Consider the following 19772-nt stretch of genomic DNA (forward strand, 5'->3'; position numbering starts at 1 on the left):
CCAATGCAGGCAGCAACAGCCTGGGCGGGGCCTCGATTAGCGGTGCCTGGTGCGCCGGTCGTCGCCCACTCGATCACAGCCGAAGCGGAGCCAGCGCATGCTGGGGACACAACGGGCCCAGGATTAATGCGCAGCACGTCGCGGGCCCACGAGAGTCGGGGCTCTCCGCAGACCACGCCGACTCACCGGCCTCATTTGCTTTCACAGGATCTCGCACAGCGAGCGGCGCCGTGTGTTTCGGTCACCAAAGGGGTGCCGCCGATGCAATCAAAGCATCGCCGTCGAAAATGCTGATTCGTACTATAGTCGTATACAACTCAGGAACGCAGCGGCTTTTCCGCGTCAAAGGACCCACTTCCAGCCAATGGCGTCAGCCGATTCTCATGACCCTGCTAGCTTGACAATGCAGGGAGGGGCGCAATAATAGAGAGAGGGGTCTATACCTGGCCATAGAGGGAAGGGACTATCCCCTTTAATCTGCCACCCCCTGCTTTGTCACACTAGCAGAGTCATAAGAATCGGCCGACGCCACTGGCTGGAAGGGGGCCCTTTGACTGGGAAAAGCCGCTGCGTTCCTGAGTTGTATACGACATTATACGGCGTACAAGTCCAGCCGTGGTGTGAACAGCGCAGCTTATCGATATGTCTCCAAAGAAAAGTGTACAACACTAATCTAACCTTACCTACAAATGCTTTTGCGGATCGGTTGAGAGTCACGAGGGTCTCAGTAGCGTATAAAGAAAGTAGATCCAAATGAGACAAATAATTCCTGGCCGATCTCTGTCTTACCATTTCTTTTTTTCTGAAGTTTTGGGGCAACTTTTAAACGCCAGAAGCTTAACTGAATATAATAATGAGTTTATGATGGTGACGAAGGCGACAACGGTGGCTGGAGTGACAGCGTCACACCGGTAGTGTGCGAGACGGGTAGCGGAGGGAACAGCACACGTAACAGGCCACCGGCAGTCACAGACATGATTGCATGTAGAACGCGCAACGAAACATCTGAACGCCCTGAACGCGCGCGGAACTAATATTCGACAACAGAGAAGACACATACAGTTGAACCTCGTCATAACGAAATTGAAGGGGCCCGGAGATTACTTCGTTATAGCCCATGTTGGCCGCGCTTCCATGGGGAATCATGATTCCTTCGTTATATCCACTATTTCGTTATAACGAGGTTCGACTGTACCATGCTCATTCTCGGGAATAAGAATTGCGGCTGCGAGAAACGCTGAAGTCTGGTGATCTATCAAGACGCACTCGCTCAAATCCAGACTTTGGCGCCGTAGTTAACATTCTTCTCTTTCTTTAACCAAATGCCGTAACGAACGCAACCCAGAGCTTAAATTTCCCACGACGAATAATTCCTGTATAGCGCTATAAGTGTACCGCCGCCGATTATACACTTTCTTTCTAACGGCACCTCTTTCTTTCTTCTCTCAGTCTCTCCTTTATCCCTTCCCTTACGGCGCGGTTCAGGTGTCCGCCGATGAGTTAGACAAATACTGCGCCATTTCCTTGCCCAAAAAACCAATTTTCCAATTTTTTCCACTGCCCTTTCCCTACAGCCTTCTTCGTAGCCCCAACGCACACATGCGTCATCCCACAAAGTCGTTCAGCCTTCAGTTATGAACCCAAGTCGGTGAATGGAAGCCTCTGAAGCGAGGCCTGCCTCAGCGCCGCGGAACCAGTGCGATTTTCGGACTCATTCGAATTCCGTCCGCGCAGCGAACGGCGCCGCCGAATTACGACGCCGCGCATGCTTCCAGAATTCCAACTGAGGCGAAGAGAGAGCCATCCACGTTACACACTTTAAAAAGATAAGCCCATACACGAGGGCGCCGAAAAGAAGCAACGCGAGGGGGGAACAATGCAGCCGAATGCTGCAACACAGAGAGGGCGATCAAATGAGCCAGCCTTTATAGGTACACGCACGCCGCACATATAAAATGAGGAAAAATACCCCCCCCCCCCCCCCCCCCCAAGATTTTTGAAAGAAGCTAACCCATTCTGTGGCGAAAAAAAAAACATTCTGTGGTGAAAAAAAAAAAAAGAAACCTGTCATCTGCAGTACGCAAGCACCGGGAAAAACACGCGAAAGCGGGTTATGTTCACTGAATTTCCTCAGCGCAAAGTTTGCTCCATCCGTGACGAAGATGCTTAACCTGCTTGGGGGAATGGCGTGTTTAAGCCCGGCTTCCTCTTCTACGCATAATAAAAAGAAAAGAATTATAGCCGGAGAACGCCTAGGTCTTCCCGGTCACTTTTTTTTACGGCCTATATAATACAAGGCTATTCTTTCGTGCCGACTCGAACGGTTGTGATCTTTCCCGGCTACGACATACTTTACTACCTTCGTGTCCAGCGCAGGTCTTTGTAGACCTGCGCTTCGTCGTCACCCAAAGGACACACACCTCCGTTCGACGCTTCCATTCCCCAGGCGACGTCTTCTTTCCCTTTTGTCCCTACTTCTTTCCCTAAAGGGGAGAGGCCCGCGTTTATGGGCAAGATTTCCCCGTCGACCGTTAGGAGGGGTAGCTCACTTACGCCGATGGGTTTATTCGGACGTCCGCGCCTTAACCACACACTGCACCATCAGAAGCGCCGAGAATATGGCCAGAAAAAAACAAAGTAAAAAAGGGAGAGAAGTAGAACGTCTTATTGCATTTGCGCGGCGGCGACGCTTCCCCATATACGCGCGGGAAGAACGGCAGCGCGGGACGACACACCGCGCGCTCCTCGGGAGAGGCGGGAATGTAGGTCGGGCAAATTCCCGCGGGCGCGACTTTCGGTTCTGAGGCGAGCGCCGAGAGACGGCGCGGCCGGTCGATGCGGACCAGCACCATGAGTGCGCGCACCTGGCCGCAGACGCCTCGCATCGACGCGGAATCGATGGTGGAGCTCCTGCCGCTGCTCCTGCTGCGGGTGTTACTCCTTTGCTCCATAGATGCAGCCGCGCGGAAGCCCTGGCACGGCGCCAAGACCCATAATATATACACGCTTTTAATACGCCGCGCTCTCGTCCCAGCGACGTCCCAGTGACGTCCCATCGACGTCCCAGTGACGTCCCAGCGACGTCCCAGTGACGTCCAGCGTGTTGTTGCGCTCTCTGACACCACCATGAGTACCCCTCGGGCTCAGCTCTTAAAAAAGGGCAACAGCTGCGGAATTTATCACATTGGCATCTTAAACTGTCAGTGTCAAGATGTCAGCGCTCATTAAAAGAACCGAGGGGTGGTCGAAATTAATCCGGAGCCCTCCATTATAGCGTCCCTCATAGACCATGTCGCTTTGGCACGCTAAGCCTCATATACCATACCATATACTATCCGTTTCTTTTTCTTTCTGCACAGCCGTTCATAACAGCATCCCTCATAGACCATGATGATTTGGCACGTTAAGCCTCATATAACATACCATATACAACTTTTTTTTTTGTATTCCACTAAAATAAGTCACCAACGTAAAATGTCTAAGAATTGAAATAACAACACGGTATCATGGCTGGAATAAAAACTTGGCACTCTAGAAAGTTATCGCTCCGCCTGTGTTGGTCCCGCGAACTCGCAAAAGCGGCCGACTAACGTATACAAGGCAAGGTAGCACTTCGCGCTGCGGTGAATAAGCGGCTTACATTTAACTGTTACACGCTTTATTTCGAAGCGCGGTTTTTGGGACTGATACGAAGAGAAAAAAAAAACTTACTCTCACAGCATGAAAGGCTAAGATGGAGCGAAAGGCTAATAAAGGCTGCCGCTTAAGCCCCCAATTAGCACTCTTACTTTGCAGTGTGACGCAGAAAACTGTGGGCGGCATCCAGAAAAAGCGCTTGTCGCAACTTCGCCACCGCAAAACTCTGAGCGTTCGCGCGGAGGGCGGTGGAAGCCAGACCGACTGCGAGCACTTACTTTTCTAGATATTAGGCGCGTTCTCGCGTCAGTGAGAGTGACTTAGTTATGTGGACTGCTTTTGTTCGACCTAATTAGTTCCGTTTGTTTACAGTGTTTAACGTCTCAAAGCGACTCAGGCTATGAGGGACGCCGTAATGGAGGACTCCGGATTATTTCGCCCTCTGGGGTTCCTTAACGTGCACTGACATCGTACAGCACACGGGCCTCTTAGCAATTCGCCTCCATCGACACGCGACCACCGCGGCCGGGATCGAACCCGAGTCTTTCGCGCCAGCAGCCAAGCACCATAACCACTGAGCCACCGTGGTGGCTTTGATTTGTTAATCCGTAGTGAATGTGCGCAGCATTGGAACACTTTCTTTCTAGTATTTTTCTTTGCCCTTTAAATGCAGCGTAGTTCATGAATGCCCGAAATACGAGCAAAGAAGCACTTTATTATCCCCCCCCCCCCCCTGGACCAAAAAAAAATACTTTTCGCAGGTGCATCCCCACGAGCAGTCAACAGTGTGCGGGCTGCATACAAAAGACGCTAACGAAGTGACAGGGTGCGGAGTTAGTTCCGCGGGCCGAGCTGGGCTCTGCTGCCTGTTACGCAACGAAGCATGACACAAGGCGGAGTTTTCCCGATAGGAAATACTGAGCGCCAACAAGCCCTCAATCACGTTTCCAGGTAGCGAAAACGAAAGAAGGGGGAGAGTGCTTAAAAAAAATCTTCTCCCTTATAATTTTTCTCTTTCATAACTCCATGCTTTCTTCCCGGAAAGCACGACAGGTATACCGCTGCACTGCTCCAGTGCAGCTTGTTGATGAGGTACGGCAGGAATGGACCAGTGTTTGTCACTCAAGTCTGACAGGAGACTTTTTTTTTCGTGCCTCGATTGCTTATAGCAATTTCTAATCTGTCATCGAAGATTTCTAATCTGTCTGGGGAGTGTTTCAGTGCAACTTCTGCTTTCCGGTTCATTCGCACGTAACCAGGAGCATCTACTCACCAGAGAACAAGAACTTAAAAAGTATTACAGCAAGAATTTTATATATTTTCCTCCCCTTTCAGCGCAACAAGAAGATAATCCGTGCACACTCATCACCGGCTTCAAATTCACTTCCGCGTCTATTTATTTTACGAGGCACGTCGGTTACATGCACCAAGCAGACATGCATTTATGTATGACTTCGGAACCAACTCCATTAGCATACAATAACCCAGACACACGAGGCGCGTAATACTGGTTGACAGTATTCGCGACGGAGGTCAAAACGACGCCCAAGGAAAAGGGAGTGGTATAAGGAGAGATTGAGTTCTGAAAGCGCGATGCGTGTCTCTCGGCACCGCACTGGACGGATGCTGGTCATGTAGAGACGAAACGGCGACGTTGTGGGCGGAGAGCCAGCACAGCAGCATCCCAAACAGCCATTTGCACCCAGAAAAGCTCACAATCGCAGCCACCCCGTGGCTTTTCCTCCATCCATAGTCCTATCATTCCGAAGACTTCGTGATCAGTGGTTAAGAGAAGCAGAGCAGTGCTCCCACAGGCGCAGACACACAAAGGAGACCACCTCCGCAAGCAAGGAGTCCCAGACGACGGCGGAAGCTGCCGCCGCGGGCCCTGAATCTCGGAGGCGAAGCAGCAGCAACAGCGGCAGCCAACACACCGAGAGCGAAGAAAGTTGGCCGCAGTGCTGAGTGGCTTTTGTTCTTTCCGGTACGTCGGGGAGGGGGGGCAGGTGACGGGAGACCCACGCCGATGGAGAATGGCATTGCGCGAACGGCAGTGCCGCCCCCTCAATCGAAGGAAGGAAGCTTTGGAGTGCGCGCGTCCGAGCACACCGGAAGTCGCGATTAGAGGGCGTTGGATAAGGCCAGCCAGCGAGGAGGAGCAGAAAAGACAAGAGGCCAAGAGGGAGACGGTTCGAAACGAAAACAATGGGGTTAGAGCGAGAAAGGTGTCAACGCCAGGACATAGCCATTTCCTAAGAGCCTGGATGGAGCTCAGAGGGATCGAGGGACCAGCTAATGTTTACGTGAGGAGGGGTTGGAGGGGTAGAAATAAGGAAAAGGCGGAAGAGAGAGGGAGAAACCGATGGCAAAATAAATGGGGCAAGCCAGCGCCATCGATCTTTTGCTGGAGGAGGTCTGAAACGATCTTTGAAGACCGTCTTTACAGCCACTTGGCGCAGCCCAGCTATGAATAAACGATGACGACTCAACTATGGAGCTCTTAAAATGCTCGAGGTCGGAAATGCAGTTCGCATCGAGAAACGCAACAGAAAATTTTCGGTTGTCACAGCAGACCTTCCTGGAATATTCTGGAACCTGACAACATAAATTCTTGTAGTAACGACAGCTCATTCAGTAGTATTCTGCAGTCCCCTGGCGCAAGGACAGAGCCAGTTCTGTTGCAACAACACACAACTTCGCAATACTACCGAAAATCTAGCGTAACAAAAGGGCGACATAACTTTTTGTCGTATTTTTTTACTCTTCTACTTCAAGCACATAGAGAACGTCTAAATGGTCTGAGCAGCAAACTGCTCTACAAATTGATCACAAAAAGTTAAGACCTAACCATGCAAGCATAACTATAGCAGGGAGATATGCTAACGTAACATATATATCCGCAGTGCACTGCAGAGTGCCGGTGCTACAAACTAGCACTGGTGCGGAGATCTAGCCCTATAGTTGCGCCTGGGCCACCAGAGACTGCTGGCTGTATGTGCTCCACTAAATACCAATACTTATCACGGGGTCAAAAAGAAATATACGACAGAAAGTCGTTTCGCAATGAACCCGTATTCCTCTCCTCAGAGTGCCCATTTTTTATCCATAGCCTTTCCTTAGAATGCCCTCAGGATAACCTGGCATTCGGGAATGCTTTTTTTTCTTACTTCTCAACGGAGGGCAAATCGCAACAGCGGTCGCAATGCAGGCTCTTCTACGCATTCAGAGGAGTATGAGTTCAAATTACAGCGTCGGTAAACATCGCATATCAAGAAGTCACCAACGCGTCGGCAAAACGTCACCCGGTTGTCAAAATGTATGCCCTAAGAACGTGTGACGTAGACGCGGGGAAAACAAGCTCTAGTTGCTTCTAACGGATACCGGGAAGCATATATATGCAGCGGTACTTCTTGAAGCCCAAGTCTGAGCCCGAGCTCAGAGAAGGAATTTTTCTGAAGAACAGCGTTGGTAGTAAAAGTTACCTGAAACCGGAAAAGGTGCAAACAAGAAAGAGAAATACGCAGCGGTCTTCAGTTTTATACAAACATCCTTTTCGCATACTTTCCGATTCTCAACGGGCCAAGGTAAAATGAAAAGAAAGCCAAACCTCAGTAATCCGAAAACGAACTGCCCCCCGACCATTTATTCGTTCGCATTAAGCGGACTTCGATCTAATAGAAGACCGATATGGCTCCCCTTGACACAGGCGACTATAACGGGACCAAAAGCGTCAATTCGAATAAAGCGGAAATTCGAATAAAGCGAGTTGCGATTAAACGGCACTTCGCCGTACTCGTCCAGGCTCACCCGCAGCAGAGTGAGAAATCCAGATGCGTCCGCGGCGCGGCATGGTCGTCGAAGGGCTTGGCCGACGAGCGGTAGAAGCCGCAGTGCATCTCGCACGCCCACCACCAGCAGCACAGCGCGGACTTCATCGTCGATGGAGCGCTGCAGTGCCGCCCCCTGCTCACGCTGGGCGGTCACCGCTCTTGAGGAACACCTTCCTTCCGGCCAAAACACGGGCGGGCTCCGCTCGGGGCGGCGGCGACCGGCGCCGGGGGTCACGACCGGCCGTCTCCGATAGGGCACGGAGGGCTAGGCGCGCACATTGACTGAGGCAGGAGGAAGGAAGTCGGCGCACGGAACGCCGTCTCCCTCTTCAGACTCGCCCGGAGACGAGACGAAGGTGGGGATTCCCTGAGGGAGGATGTATCCGGTGATGCTGCGCGGGGTTCTTTAGAAGCTTCAGTTCGCCCGGCTCGTGTTTCTAGGGAGGAGGTGGAAATGTCTTGAGCAGGCGTTGAAAGAAAGGTGTTAGTTCTCTGAGACGCTCTAGAAGACGTCCTGGTAGAAGGACTTCAGGAGGCGTTCAAAGGACGTAGGCGTGCATACGGTGCCTGGTGATGATATCGAAGAATATGGTAAATAAAAACTTAAAACCCAACTCCTCCGCGCCACGGTCGGAGACAAAGCCACGCGCACATCCACTCAGTTAACTCTCTCTTCCGCCGGTCGCACACTCCGCGCTCCCGCGATTGCCAGTCCGGTCGTCGAGGGTCGACGCGAACCGCGAACCTTCCCTTCGGCACTGCGCGCTCACTGTCCCGACGGCTCGCAAAGCGACGCGATGGTCGCGAGGGCGTATCTCACCCTGGCTCTCCTCCACACGAAGAAGAGCGCGAAGGTGGTGGCGGTGGTACGACGCCCGCGCGAGAAAAAAAAAACAAAAATCTTCAAGCGTTCAGGACAGCCAAGAAAGTATGCCTGTGCGGTCGCCCGCGCGACTCTTTGTCGCGGCACGAGAAACGGGCACGGCGGTGTTCGCGCCCACCCGTGCCGCAAGGGCGCACGCCCAGGGACACCCACGGCACAGCCGGCGCTTGCAGGTTGGCGTGCGGAGATGAGCGCGGGCAGAGGAGGCAGAAAGAAGAACAAAGAAGGAGGAGGCACCAGGAACTTCGCGAGTTTTTGGAAGACCGGAGGCGAAGTGAGCGGAGGAGGACAGCTCCGTTATGCCAGGCGCGGGCGCGCGTGTGTGTGTGACGGGATAGTTTGTTTGCTTGCTTGATAACAGTCTCAAGGGAAGGCCGTGTGCACTTGAGAGTGGGATTGTTTCTCGCCACTTTTATTTGGCTTTACGAGCATGTGTGCGTAACTTGGGCCGAAAATGGCGCCACGGAGCTCTGTTTGCCATTGGAATTCCAGAGCCGCGTCTGGAGCATCGTAAGAAGCACAAAACGGTGAAAACTGCGTCCGGGGACGAAAGATGGCACGAAACAAACAGTGTCGCTGGTCTATTCTTTTGTCTCGCCTTTCGTCACTGAGCGAAGTTCTTACCACTTACTCACCTAACACAATGCCTTAGTGAGTAACACGCTACGAGGGTTGACACGGTAACTGAACGAGATTTACGATTTTCAGCAACGCGGCGTTGATAAGAAGCACGAAAACAGTCCATCGTATTTATCACTTTGATTGCCACCACCCCACTTCACTCATTCACTCACTCATTCGGTCACTCACTCACTCACTCGGTCACTCACTCACTCACTCGCTCGCTCCGTCACTCGCTCGCTCCCTCACTCACTCGGTCACTCACTCACTCACCAACTTACTCACTCACCAACTCACTCACTCACTCACTCACTCACTCACTCACTCACTCACTCACTCACTCACTCACTCACTCACTCACTCACTCACCAACATTCCTACTCACTACACCCTACTTTCCCACTCACTCACTGGCTCGTTTAATCACTCATTCACTCACACGTTCACTCAGAATCATTCATTCATTTTCACTTACTTCAACCACCTCATTCCCCGTCACCGACCGTGGCGGAGTCTTACGGGGAGACTCTTCTGACCGAAACTTCTCCTCAAGACCAGCGCCGACTCATCTGCACCGCTCTGAGAAGGATTGCTTTCCAAGGGCTACCCTTCGCTTTGTAGGGATTCCCCCTCACAGTGAGGGAGCATCCAAGTGCCATGTAGGGGGCTTCGTCCCCACCATTTACATCGTTGGCAATAAAAGTTTCCACCACCACCATCGCCTATTCTCTTCCTTGCAACGCGCCCGAATTGTGCTCTTGACTTTTCTTTTCCTCGTCTGCATATCATTGAAGTGCATCTATCTCTGTGACGACTTCAAAGCCGTAGTTCACAAAAAAGTTCAGAAACGAAGCGCTTCATAAACGCCGGGCGCCGGCGAAAGCGTCTTTCTCTGACCGCGATTTGCGAGGCGCAAAGTAAAACACGGTCGCCGAAGGTAAACACGGACCAGCGACGGCGAGCACCGAGGTCCCCATTCGATCGCCTCCGAGACTCCCTCCGACTGAGCAAACAAACAACCATAGTGGCGCGACAGCGAGACGCCACTGTGCATGTAGTAGCACGAGAAGCCGGGAACGAGGAAAAGAAAGCGGCGGTGCGACAGCAAAGAAGACGGCACGCGTTGGAAACGGAGGTTGGCACGCTTCTAACGCAAACAAATGCGCACGAGACTCCTATAGGACGGAGACACGCGCCCCCGTCGGGGGAATTCCCGCCTCATTCCGGACTGAACGAGGAGGAGATGCAAACGAAACTGAACCAGGACGGAGCGGAGCACTTTTGTCGGAGAGGTATACCTGATCCCGATGCCGGTCTAAAAGCCAGCGTCACAGGTGGAAATTTTCTCTCGACCATTTGTACTCGATTGAGTTTGGAGCTTTTTCCTTTTCAGTACATCAGTACAGTAGCCATCGCCAAATAAATCCCGCACCTTAAACTGCAACCGGGAAACAGTGACTGAAATTAGGCAAATTACTCCGCGTTCGTAGTTAGAGCGAGTAGCCTCCAAGAGTTCATAGCCATATTTTAAAAATTAAAGGACTGTACTTAAGTGTCCTTAATTTTTAATTTCAAATTGCCTGTTTTTATTTTCATTTATTTTTATCTTCATTTCTTTGTTTCTTTACTTTATTGTTATACTATATAAGTAAGCCTTCTCACGCATTTACATCTTTTTTCATCGAATCAGACACACAAAACCTGCTTCAAACATAGAAGTTATTTTCATTAGTTGAACTTAATTAAATAATTATAATTAATGAACCAAACTTTTGCCGTTTCAACATCTGCTCACGCACTACTTAAAACAACCAAACTTTTGCACATTTATCTCCAGAGAACGACATAATCATGCGGACGCTTTTTTGCTTGCGCGACATAGCCATATAATGCTTTCGCATTAAAAACTTACCGGATCACAAATCGTAAACATTTGTGATTTTTTTTTTGAAGCCTTACCACTGCGACGCCGTGGAAGCTGGGGTAACGCTGCCAAACCTACGCAATAGTAACGCGCGTTAAAAACAACGGTTTTTCCTTCGGAACACTTGTGCGCTGCCTGGGTGTTTCTCAGGGCTGTCTGCGCAGTTCGGTGAAATGGAACGTAAATATCGCTGTGCTTTTGAAAGTAATCCTTTACGGGTTTCATCCCCGCTGATGAAGCTTATCTAAAAGAAACAGGGATATAACTGCCGTGAACTACACCAGAGAGGTAGAACCCATTGTTAGCGTCGAGTGCAGATCTTGCGGCATCTATTCGCGCTCAAGGCTTCGCAGCAGGCGCCAACGGTAAGCCAAAAGCTGCGAAATAGAAGTTACTGCTCCGCAAATTCAATGCTTGGATTTAAGGTTTTGCTCAAAGCTGACCCTTAGCTATTGAATGTAATGACCTTAATTTGCAAAGTTCGAAAGGCACTGCCCTTGCAGAAAAAAAAATGCTCCGTTAAAGAAATTAAGGGCTCAATTCCGCAAAACGTGCGCCAAATCTATATGCAGAGAGAAATAAGCCGAAGGAACAATGCGAAACCTGCTATTCAACATGCAATTCTTACACTACTCTTAAAAGCATTCTTATAATCCGAAAGCTTTTACCACATCTTATTTTTTTTTCCCTCCGGCGCCTCCTCAAAATCGGAAGAAGCCCAGAGGTCATTGTTCCTGTGGGAAAGCCACTTACCGCGCGTACTGCGCTTGAAGCCCGTGCATATTTTAGCGCAATAAAAAAAAAAAAAAGACACGACCGAAAACTGCCGTCTCATGTTCCCTTTCTGTTTAGCTGACTGATGAGATCTCCCAAGTGCACGTCTTCGCGTGCGGGTAGCTGAGCATATTTCAAAATTAATATCTATGGAATAATTCCTCGTTTTACTGCGTTGCTATCAGCGAGACAAAATATAAAAATATGGTACACAAAGAAAACAGAGAAGAAACCTCAGGAAAGGAAAACATTTGTCGTATCTATATCGTTACTCACTGGCGCTAGGCAGTTCGTCGATTAAATTATCTTCCCGAGCTTTTGTTAAAATGGCCCACTAACAGGTAAAACGATATGTCTGCAGATTCGTAAAATTTTTAGTAACTTAGCCCAGGGCATTCATTCAATGTTGTTACTTAACATCGAGCTAGGAAGTTAATGGAGCACGAGCAAATCTTGGCACAAACCGTGACGCCCCACACGGGCGAAAAAGATGAGAAAAAACGAGCCATACTGCTTCCCCGAAATTCACGGGATACGATGCTGCCGTTCTGTGTGCGTCTTTCAATGTAGAGGCGTAAGCCTTTCTTGGCTCATGAGTGGCGTGGACGAAAGTTGTAGACCGAAGTTTGTGGACGGAAGTTGTCCGCACGAACTGTCAATCATAAGTTGTATGGTAAATCAAACAAAAATGTAAAAGTTCATTCAGCAACAGTTCATAAGCGACATATATGTAAATAAAACAAAAAATGGGGATAAATAGAAATAAATATAAATAAGAATAGAAAATAAGATAAAAATATAAAAATAAAAACACAAAGATAAAAATATACAATAAAATAAAAATAATGAAACAATAAAATAAAATAAAAATACGAGAGATGGAGGGAGAAAGAGGACAAGGAAAGGCTGCCGCATTTCCGCTATTAAGGAGACTTATGTGCAATCCAGTAATTTTTTCCTTTCGTATTGTCCCGGACTAGAAAACGACAAAGTGGGCAGTGGCGCAGCACGGAGCGCTCGCGCTAGGCCCACCGCCATTAAATCATTCCATCGACATCTGTCATGTGGTCCTGCTTTCACCTGCTTGCCGTCACGTAGCAGTATTGAACGCTCGGGGCTTTTTCATCGTGCTTACAAAGTCCGAACTGCTGCCGCCCATGGAAGAACACCGCTGAAGCGTCGCTAATCAACATCGCGCCACAGATTCGCCTTTTCTTAACAATTTCTTCGTTTTTGTTCTCATTCTTTTTTTATTGTGTGTGTCCTGCCGTCTCTCCAGTAATGACCCCGTGTAACAAGAGCGCATACTTCCAAATCTGCAATGCATTCCGGCTATCGAGATGTTCGGGATTTGTGAGTTAACATTCCGCCGTGTTTCGAAGCTCTCAAGCATACATCGATATCACACGCGCGATATTTTTCGCTCCAAAATCGCCTCCGAACTTGAAAAAAAAGAGAAACGAAAAAGAAACAGTTGTCGCACACGACGACTGTTTAAAATGCACGCAGGAAAATGTCCTCAGTTCACGCTACGACACGCCCGCGCAGTTCGAACGAGAAAAAGTTTCCACTTTCATCTCCCTTGACATTTGAGGCTTCGCGAACAGTTCGCGAATAAAATCGATTCTACTTCGACGTTTGCGAGGCCACCCAGACATCACGACAACAAGCGGATGTCTCATTATTTTTCGCGTAGAATAAAAGGATACGCACATAAATGTACATAGGTGCAGCCGTCCAAGCAAGCGACCGGGTACAGGTGCGTGGGAATTCGACACATGGATAACGCACAGCCGTCCGTCAGGCGCGACAGGCAGAAATTATTCGCGCTCCTGCTGACCTTGCAAAAGCAAGGACGTCAACAGGAAAGAAAATTTTAGCAGGCCGCCGTCCGAAATCACGGACCCGCCTTACACGTCACGCTTCCTTTTTTTACAAATTTTAGCCACCAACAAAAATTTTTTCGCTTTGAATAATGACACGAGTACGCCAGCTCGATTGATCGAACTTCAACCTACTGATTTGCACGTCAAACGAATCGATCGCGTCAGATATGGGTGAACGGAGATGTCATGAGGTATCTTCATATTAGGTGGCAAGATAATGACAGGTGGTATGTAGGGTTTGACGTCCCGAAGCGACATAACAGCTGTGCAGGATGCCATAGTTTGGTATGGTTTATGTGGGTTTAACGTCCCAAAGCGACTCAGGCTATGAGGGACGCCGTAGTGAAGGGCTCCAGAAATTTCAACCACCTGGGGTTCTTTAACGTGCACTGACATCGCACAGTACACGGGCCTCTAGAATTTCGCCTCCATCGAAATTCGACCGCCGCAGCCGGCATCGAACCCGCGTCTTTAGGGCCAGCAGTCGCGAGCGCCATAACCACTCAGCCACCGCGGCGGCTTTGACGCCATAGTGGAGGGCCCCGGATTAATTTAAACCACCTGGAGTTCATTAACGTGCGCTCACATCGCACCGCATAAGGGCGTGTTTGCATTTCGTCTCCATCGAAATGCGGCCACCCGACCGAGATTCGATCCAGCATCCCCGTGCGCAGCAGCCTAAAGCATTAACACTCAATTCACCGCGACAAGTTATATGCAAAACTATTATGCACGATATTGCTACCCCAGGCAAAGCAAGCAGCTAAGTGAGAAAATCAGCTTCGACGGCAAAAATTAGTACTGAGTCCGCCGCAAACCTCCTCGGCGCGGTTTCTACAGGGGTCTAAAAACTTGCGGATAGTGAAGCCAAGGAACAGGCGCAATTTCAAGGCGTGTTTGAAAATTCGTTTCAACAGTGAACTCTTGCTAAGGCAAGCGAGCTACCAGAATAATATACCTAAATTCTAAAACAGTCCGGTCTATCAGAGGGGGAAAAATAATATAGGTAGCATATTAGACGCAGGAAATAACATTTATTTGCCTGAGCAAAAGTATAAATCAATATTACACATATTGCAGCAACATAAAACATGAGAAGATGAGACACGAGGGTTAAGAAACATAACAAGTTGGTGCTAGAGAGAACGTTCGATGTTATTGGAAGATTTTAGAAATAAAAACACGCGTGAACTATGGAAATAAGAAGCACGTAGCAGGCCCTCTCCTGGTCTCAAGTGGTTACGAAAGCTAGTAATTAAAGCCACGTTTCCAAGGGCTAACACAACGGAAGTCAGTCGGCAATACCCATTCTTCTAGACTTCTAGAAATCTTACCTCCGACGGTGCGCGCACAGTAATGTCTGGCCTGCACGAGAAGCGAACACACGTTTCTCGTTTCTTAGGCCAAGAAGGAAAAAAATATCGGTCGTGAGGCAGAGATGGCATCGCATTTCTTGAACCTGACTGCTCAACTCATGATAAGCCGGCGCAGAGCTTCCCGTTCTAAATACAATGGAAATAAAAGAGAACAAAAGCAAAGATTCATGAGGAGAGAAAGAGCAGAGACACGTACGAACGACACCGACAAGCAACTGGAAATAACGCCCACTAAAGGAGCGCGCCGGATTCAAGTTTCAATCAAGACTGCGCTCTTTCCCCGAATACCAAATACATCTCGGAGAAATATGAGGCCTGTAAAGGCTAAGCCGGATTAAGTTTGCCTGCAAAGAAAGCAACAAAAAAAAATAAGAACAAAAGAAATGTAAATGGGTTGAGCAGCCTATACAGTAGGATAGAAAACAACAATACTTCGAAGCGAGGGAGGACGCATCGGAAATTCGAACGGATAAGGACCTAAATCCATGACAAACGACGCGGGAAAAGATGACGAGGAAAACAGGAGCAACAGAGAAAGGAAAAAAAGTGCGAGACCATGAACGGCGCGAGCGAGCCCTTGCGACGCGCAGTTCCACATTCGAGACAGACTTGAGCTATAGCAACAGAAGCTCGAAATCCCTCAACGCGCAGTAAGGAAGCGAAAACACGCGCTCATGGGCGCTCGTTTTCGACGATGCACATAATGGGGCAGTCGCGAAGAGAAAGGTTACGTATTAAATCGAAAGAAGAAGCTGATAAGAGAGATGCGCAGTGATTGAGTGAGATGGAGCGGAAAGTACATTCGCAGGTGGCCGTCAATTTTTCCTTGATTTATTCAAAAAGAGCTTGCGTCACCTGCAGCTCGCTTTAGGCAGATTGCCCTAGCTCAGTGAACGACAAAGAGAGAGCATGGGAGTGAGGTACATAAACATGCACGTTGAAGGAATGCGGGCATGCAAGTTCATCAGTTTCGCGCACTTTGCTGTTGCTGTTTTTTCGTTTCCAACTGACAAAGAAAAGAGTTCTAACACTAGAGCACCTGCCAAAAGCTGTCGCTGCTGGGGCAATTTAAACAAAAACGCAACAACATACCCGGCTGTAATCAGCGACTCCGGAAGTCGATCTTGAACTCAGGAGGACGCGATAGGAGTGGGCAGAAGCTATAAGGTATGCAAACAACTTCAGGGGCTGGAATGAAAAAAACTTTCATGCCCCTCCTCCCGGAAAGGTTGCGGTGCGGTGGCCGACTGCCCCCTCCGTGATTGATCGCTCCGCAGTCCCCTATTGCTACATGATACGACTGTGAGATAACATTTCACCGCACGAAGGTGACGAAATCCGATCGAACAAGGAGGACATTAGGACGAGGCTGCAAATCATCGAGTCTGCGCAAACGAAGACTTTACGTAATAGCGATGCTCTTATTCGGTTCTGTTCTGATAACGAGTAAGTGCACTCCCAAGTGTACACGCTAGGCAGCTTATTTTGCAACCTAATACGCAAACGAACACGTCTTCCTCTATGACTCGTGCATCTATTCTTGCTACTTCCGCCCACTGCCACGAAACCTGATAGCACGAGTAAGGCCGCGCGTAATACAACACGACCCCTGGTGAGCGTTCTCGCCACCGTCACCGAAACAAGGTTGAGGGCCCGACCCGAAGGAACGTCGCAGCACCGGATGTTGCCGCCAAGAGCCCAATCAGCTCGTTCGCTCGAGTTCATTCGGGCGACAGACCTAGCTCTGTGATGGCACGTGACACATTCCGCACACAGTCTGCTTCGTACAGACCACAGCGTCGACCCCTCCCCAGCGGGACACGAGCTCAGATAAGAAGCGGCAGATAGCCCCAGCTTCATTAAAAAACATGTCCCCAGCCTCTCCCGGTATCACGCCCTGTGAACTACTAGATGCCTTTGCGGCCTTGCAGTTCTCAACTTCTGAGTCACATTAGCTGGTGAACGAAGATTTTAACGAATACATTTTCAAGGAGTCTCAGTGGTAGCGACAAGGCGGACGAAAAATTATAAGCGACACAAAATGCAACGGAGTGACGCAATTTCTTCATAGGTCAATAGCGCTGGTCCTGTTGTTTTCTTCACTTGTCTCCGTCTTTTGCGCAATTTTCTTTTAAGTCAATAGTAGCTCCAGCAACCGCAAAGTTGCGCGGGACAAGACAGCGTGAGTTACGGAACGGAAAAGGCCTAGTCGGGTTTCTTTTTTTTTTAATGGTTGAGCGCAGAAATCAAAATGCAGCAGCGCGTTTCATGCCATAGTTTAGCTGCTCTGTCGCCCTTAGATCAAATTATAAACACATCGCCCGACCCTGGAGACAGTTTGACAAAGCTTGCGGAGGGAAAACGGAAAGAAAAAAATTGCAATTCAGACTTCAAATAACGACTTTCAGTCTAGGTCAACAGAGGTATAAAAAGAATATCATGAAATTTTACGCGAAAAAAAGTTGCAACAAAAATTTCACGCTACTTGCTCGAACTACACACACACAATGATTAACCTAGCATCAAAGAAGTTTTAAAAAGAGAATGGTTCACTTGGCGAATGAAAGTCCAGTGGTATTTCTACCGGTAACCTAGCGCACCCAGGAGCATTTTTTTTATTTCGTAAACAATTATTTCGCTGATATCCACGAAGAAACTTCTGACCCACTGAAGATAGGTTAAATGGTCCGGATACAAAGTTGCACAGCGTCAAGGTAGAAACCAAGGATTTGTCCTCATAAAAAGGTAGTTTCATTCTGAACGCCTTTCCCGCCTATCTAACGATACCTGCATGCGTAACCCATGAGCCGCTCGATAACATCGGCAGCGATGCCGCCAACTTCGTTAACTGCAGCAGTCAACAAAACATGCGCCACGAGACGCGTGATTCGCAAAGCACACTTTAAACTTTTCCCCATTTGCCTGAACGCTTCTTTTCCTTCTATTCCCCTTTCCCTTTAATCTTTAGCGCCAAGAATAAGGCTGCCGTGAAAATAAAGAAACAACAGGACTATCTTGCGATGCGCCAGGAAAATTTAGAACTTCAGTCACACACCGAGTGGTAACAAATCTGAATCAACGACCTCATCTAACAATTATACCAGGAAATTAAAGTATGTAAATGCTCCCAGAACGCCGCACTGCCACATTTTTTTCGGTTTCACAATGTTCTCAAAGAATGCAGCGGTTCGTACAATACTTCGGTTCAAGTTACGCGAAACGTTGTGCAGTCCGATGCCGCGTATACTCTTCGTCTCCCACGTGCTAGTGAGCCAAAATAAACAGTCACGGAAGCCGGCGCCCCACAATCTCACCTTTCGCAGCGGCGAAAACAACTCGCGACCCCGTTCAGAGGCAGGCTCGAACACTAATTCTGCACCGCCATGAATTTTCGATGAGAATGCAAAGAACCTGCGCGCTTAGGTGCGCGCTTTTAAGGCGCTCAGACATTACTAATTCACACATCGCTGTTATACACGCCGCAAAAAAAAAAAACCACTTCCATTCATCTATTCATTTTGCTTTCTTGTTTGTTTGTCTCCTAGCCACCCCGCCAACCCGACTAAACATCGAAGGTAGCTGCGGCGAAGCTCTATATATCGCGCATCAAGCACATTCTAGTGCGCGATACTTTGCGCCTAAATTACATGTCCAACGGCACGACCATGCCGAATGCGCTTTAGTGGATTTCGCGATGTTGCCAGCACCGTACAAGCTTCGTTCTTATTCGAAACACACGACCCAAAGCGCATTAAAAGGTGGCGCTAAGAGCGCCCCCAGGAATGAAAAGTATGGCGCTTAGAGGGTCACATTTCCGTAAAGGGCGCTATAAAAGGGGCCGCTATGGACGTTGCCGACGTAAGTCCCGGCGATGTATAGCATAGCATTCAACATGGACACGCACTTTCACCAACGTCTGCAAATTTTTAACGAGAAAAAATTTCCGCGCTGGCTTTCACGCAAATAAAGTTTCTTTTAGAGTATCTCTCTCCATTTCACGGATGAACAGTTAGCTACACCTTGCTAAGAAAAACGGCCCGACTATGGCGCGTCACATATGCTAAGACCGTCATCTCCAAAGGACGGGCCCTGGAAAGGTTCGCCGCAGTGACAAACACTCGCCTTGCAAAGTGAAATCCCCCTTTTCAGATAGCATTTAAAACGACCTACATAAAGCCACACAAGGCCGTACTACAGGGTCGAAATGATACGTGAATACGCACATGGCGTACTTTTCTACTTTGCAGCGAAAAAGTTCTTTGAAGCGGGTTTTACATAATATATATGTCGCTATAGGCATTTTACCCAGCAACACGAATCACGCTAGTTATATACTGTAGCTGAAAGTACACGAGTAAGGTATTTTGTCTGTCCATAGGCGCTGTTCGCGTTTCAATCCGGCTTTACAGTAGAACATGCAGGTGTTACCGCCTCTGCGTTCCCACCAAGTCTCTTGAAGAAAACGGCCATCAGCAGGGTTCAGTGGGCAATTAGCATCTCAGAGCACTACTGAGTTAAGGCCGGAGCATAACATGATTACAATACGCAAAATGCTTATCCCTGTAAAACCGTGTCAGATGGTCCGGCGATCTAACGGCTCGATCATTTCACAAAAGCTTGTTTCCACCAAAAGTATATTTGAGGCTTACATTCGACGCGGCCGCAAACGTCCGAAAAGGACGTCCAGTACTGATATATCCAGGCCGGTAAAATGAGAGCGAGAGACACACGCGATGTCAGAGTATTATCTATTTAGCTGCACATTTTCTCCCCATCTCGGCTGAGTATACTGACCTTATCCCTTCAGAAATCATGAAAATTGAGCAGACTGTGTGCAAATAT

The 19772-nt window shown here is 48.9% G+C and overlaps 1 protein-coding gene across 4 annotated transcripts in view; it reads right to left on the reverse strand.

Moving 5' to 3' along the window:
* LOC144098769 (uncharacterized) overlaps positions 1-19772 on the reverse strand; it is a 413922-nt gene that overhangs the window by 224745 nt on the left and 169405 nt on the right. The window contains exon 1 of one of the 4 annotated variants that reach the window (XM_077631636.1): positions 7444-7703. The exons of the other annotated variants lie outside the window; for them this stretch is intronic. Coding sequence (XP_077487762.1) covers positions 7444-7571 — 128 coding nt within the window. The 5' untranslated portion in view covers positions 7572-7703. Of the gene's footprint in view, positions 1-7443; positions 7704-19772 lie in introns of those variants that run through there. 4 annotated transcript variants of the gene reach the window in all.

Source organism: Amblyomma americanum, chromosome 7 (assembly GCF_052857255.1).
Source record: "Amblyomma americanum isolate KBUSLIRL-KWMA chromosome 7, ASM5285725v1, whole genome shotgun sequence".
Classification (NCBI taxonomy): domain Eukaryota; kingdom Metazoa; phylum Arthropoda; class Arachnida; order Ixodida; family Ixodidae; genus Amblyomma; species Amblyomma americanum.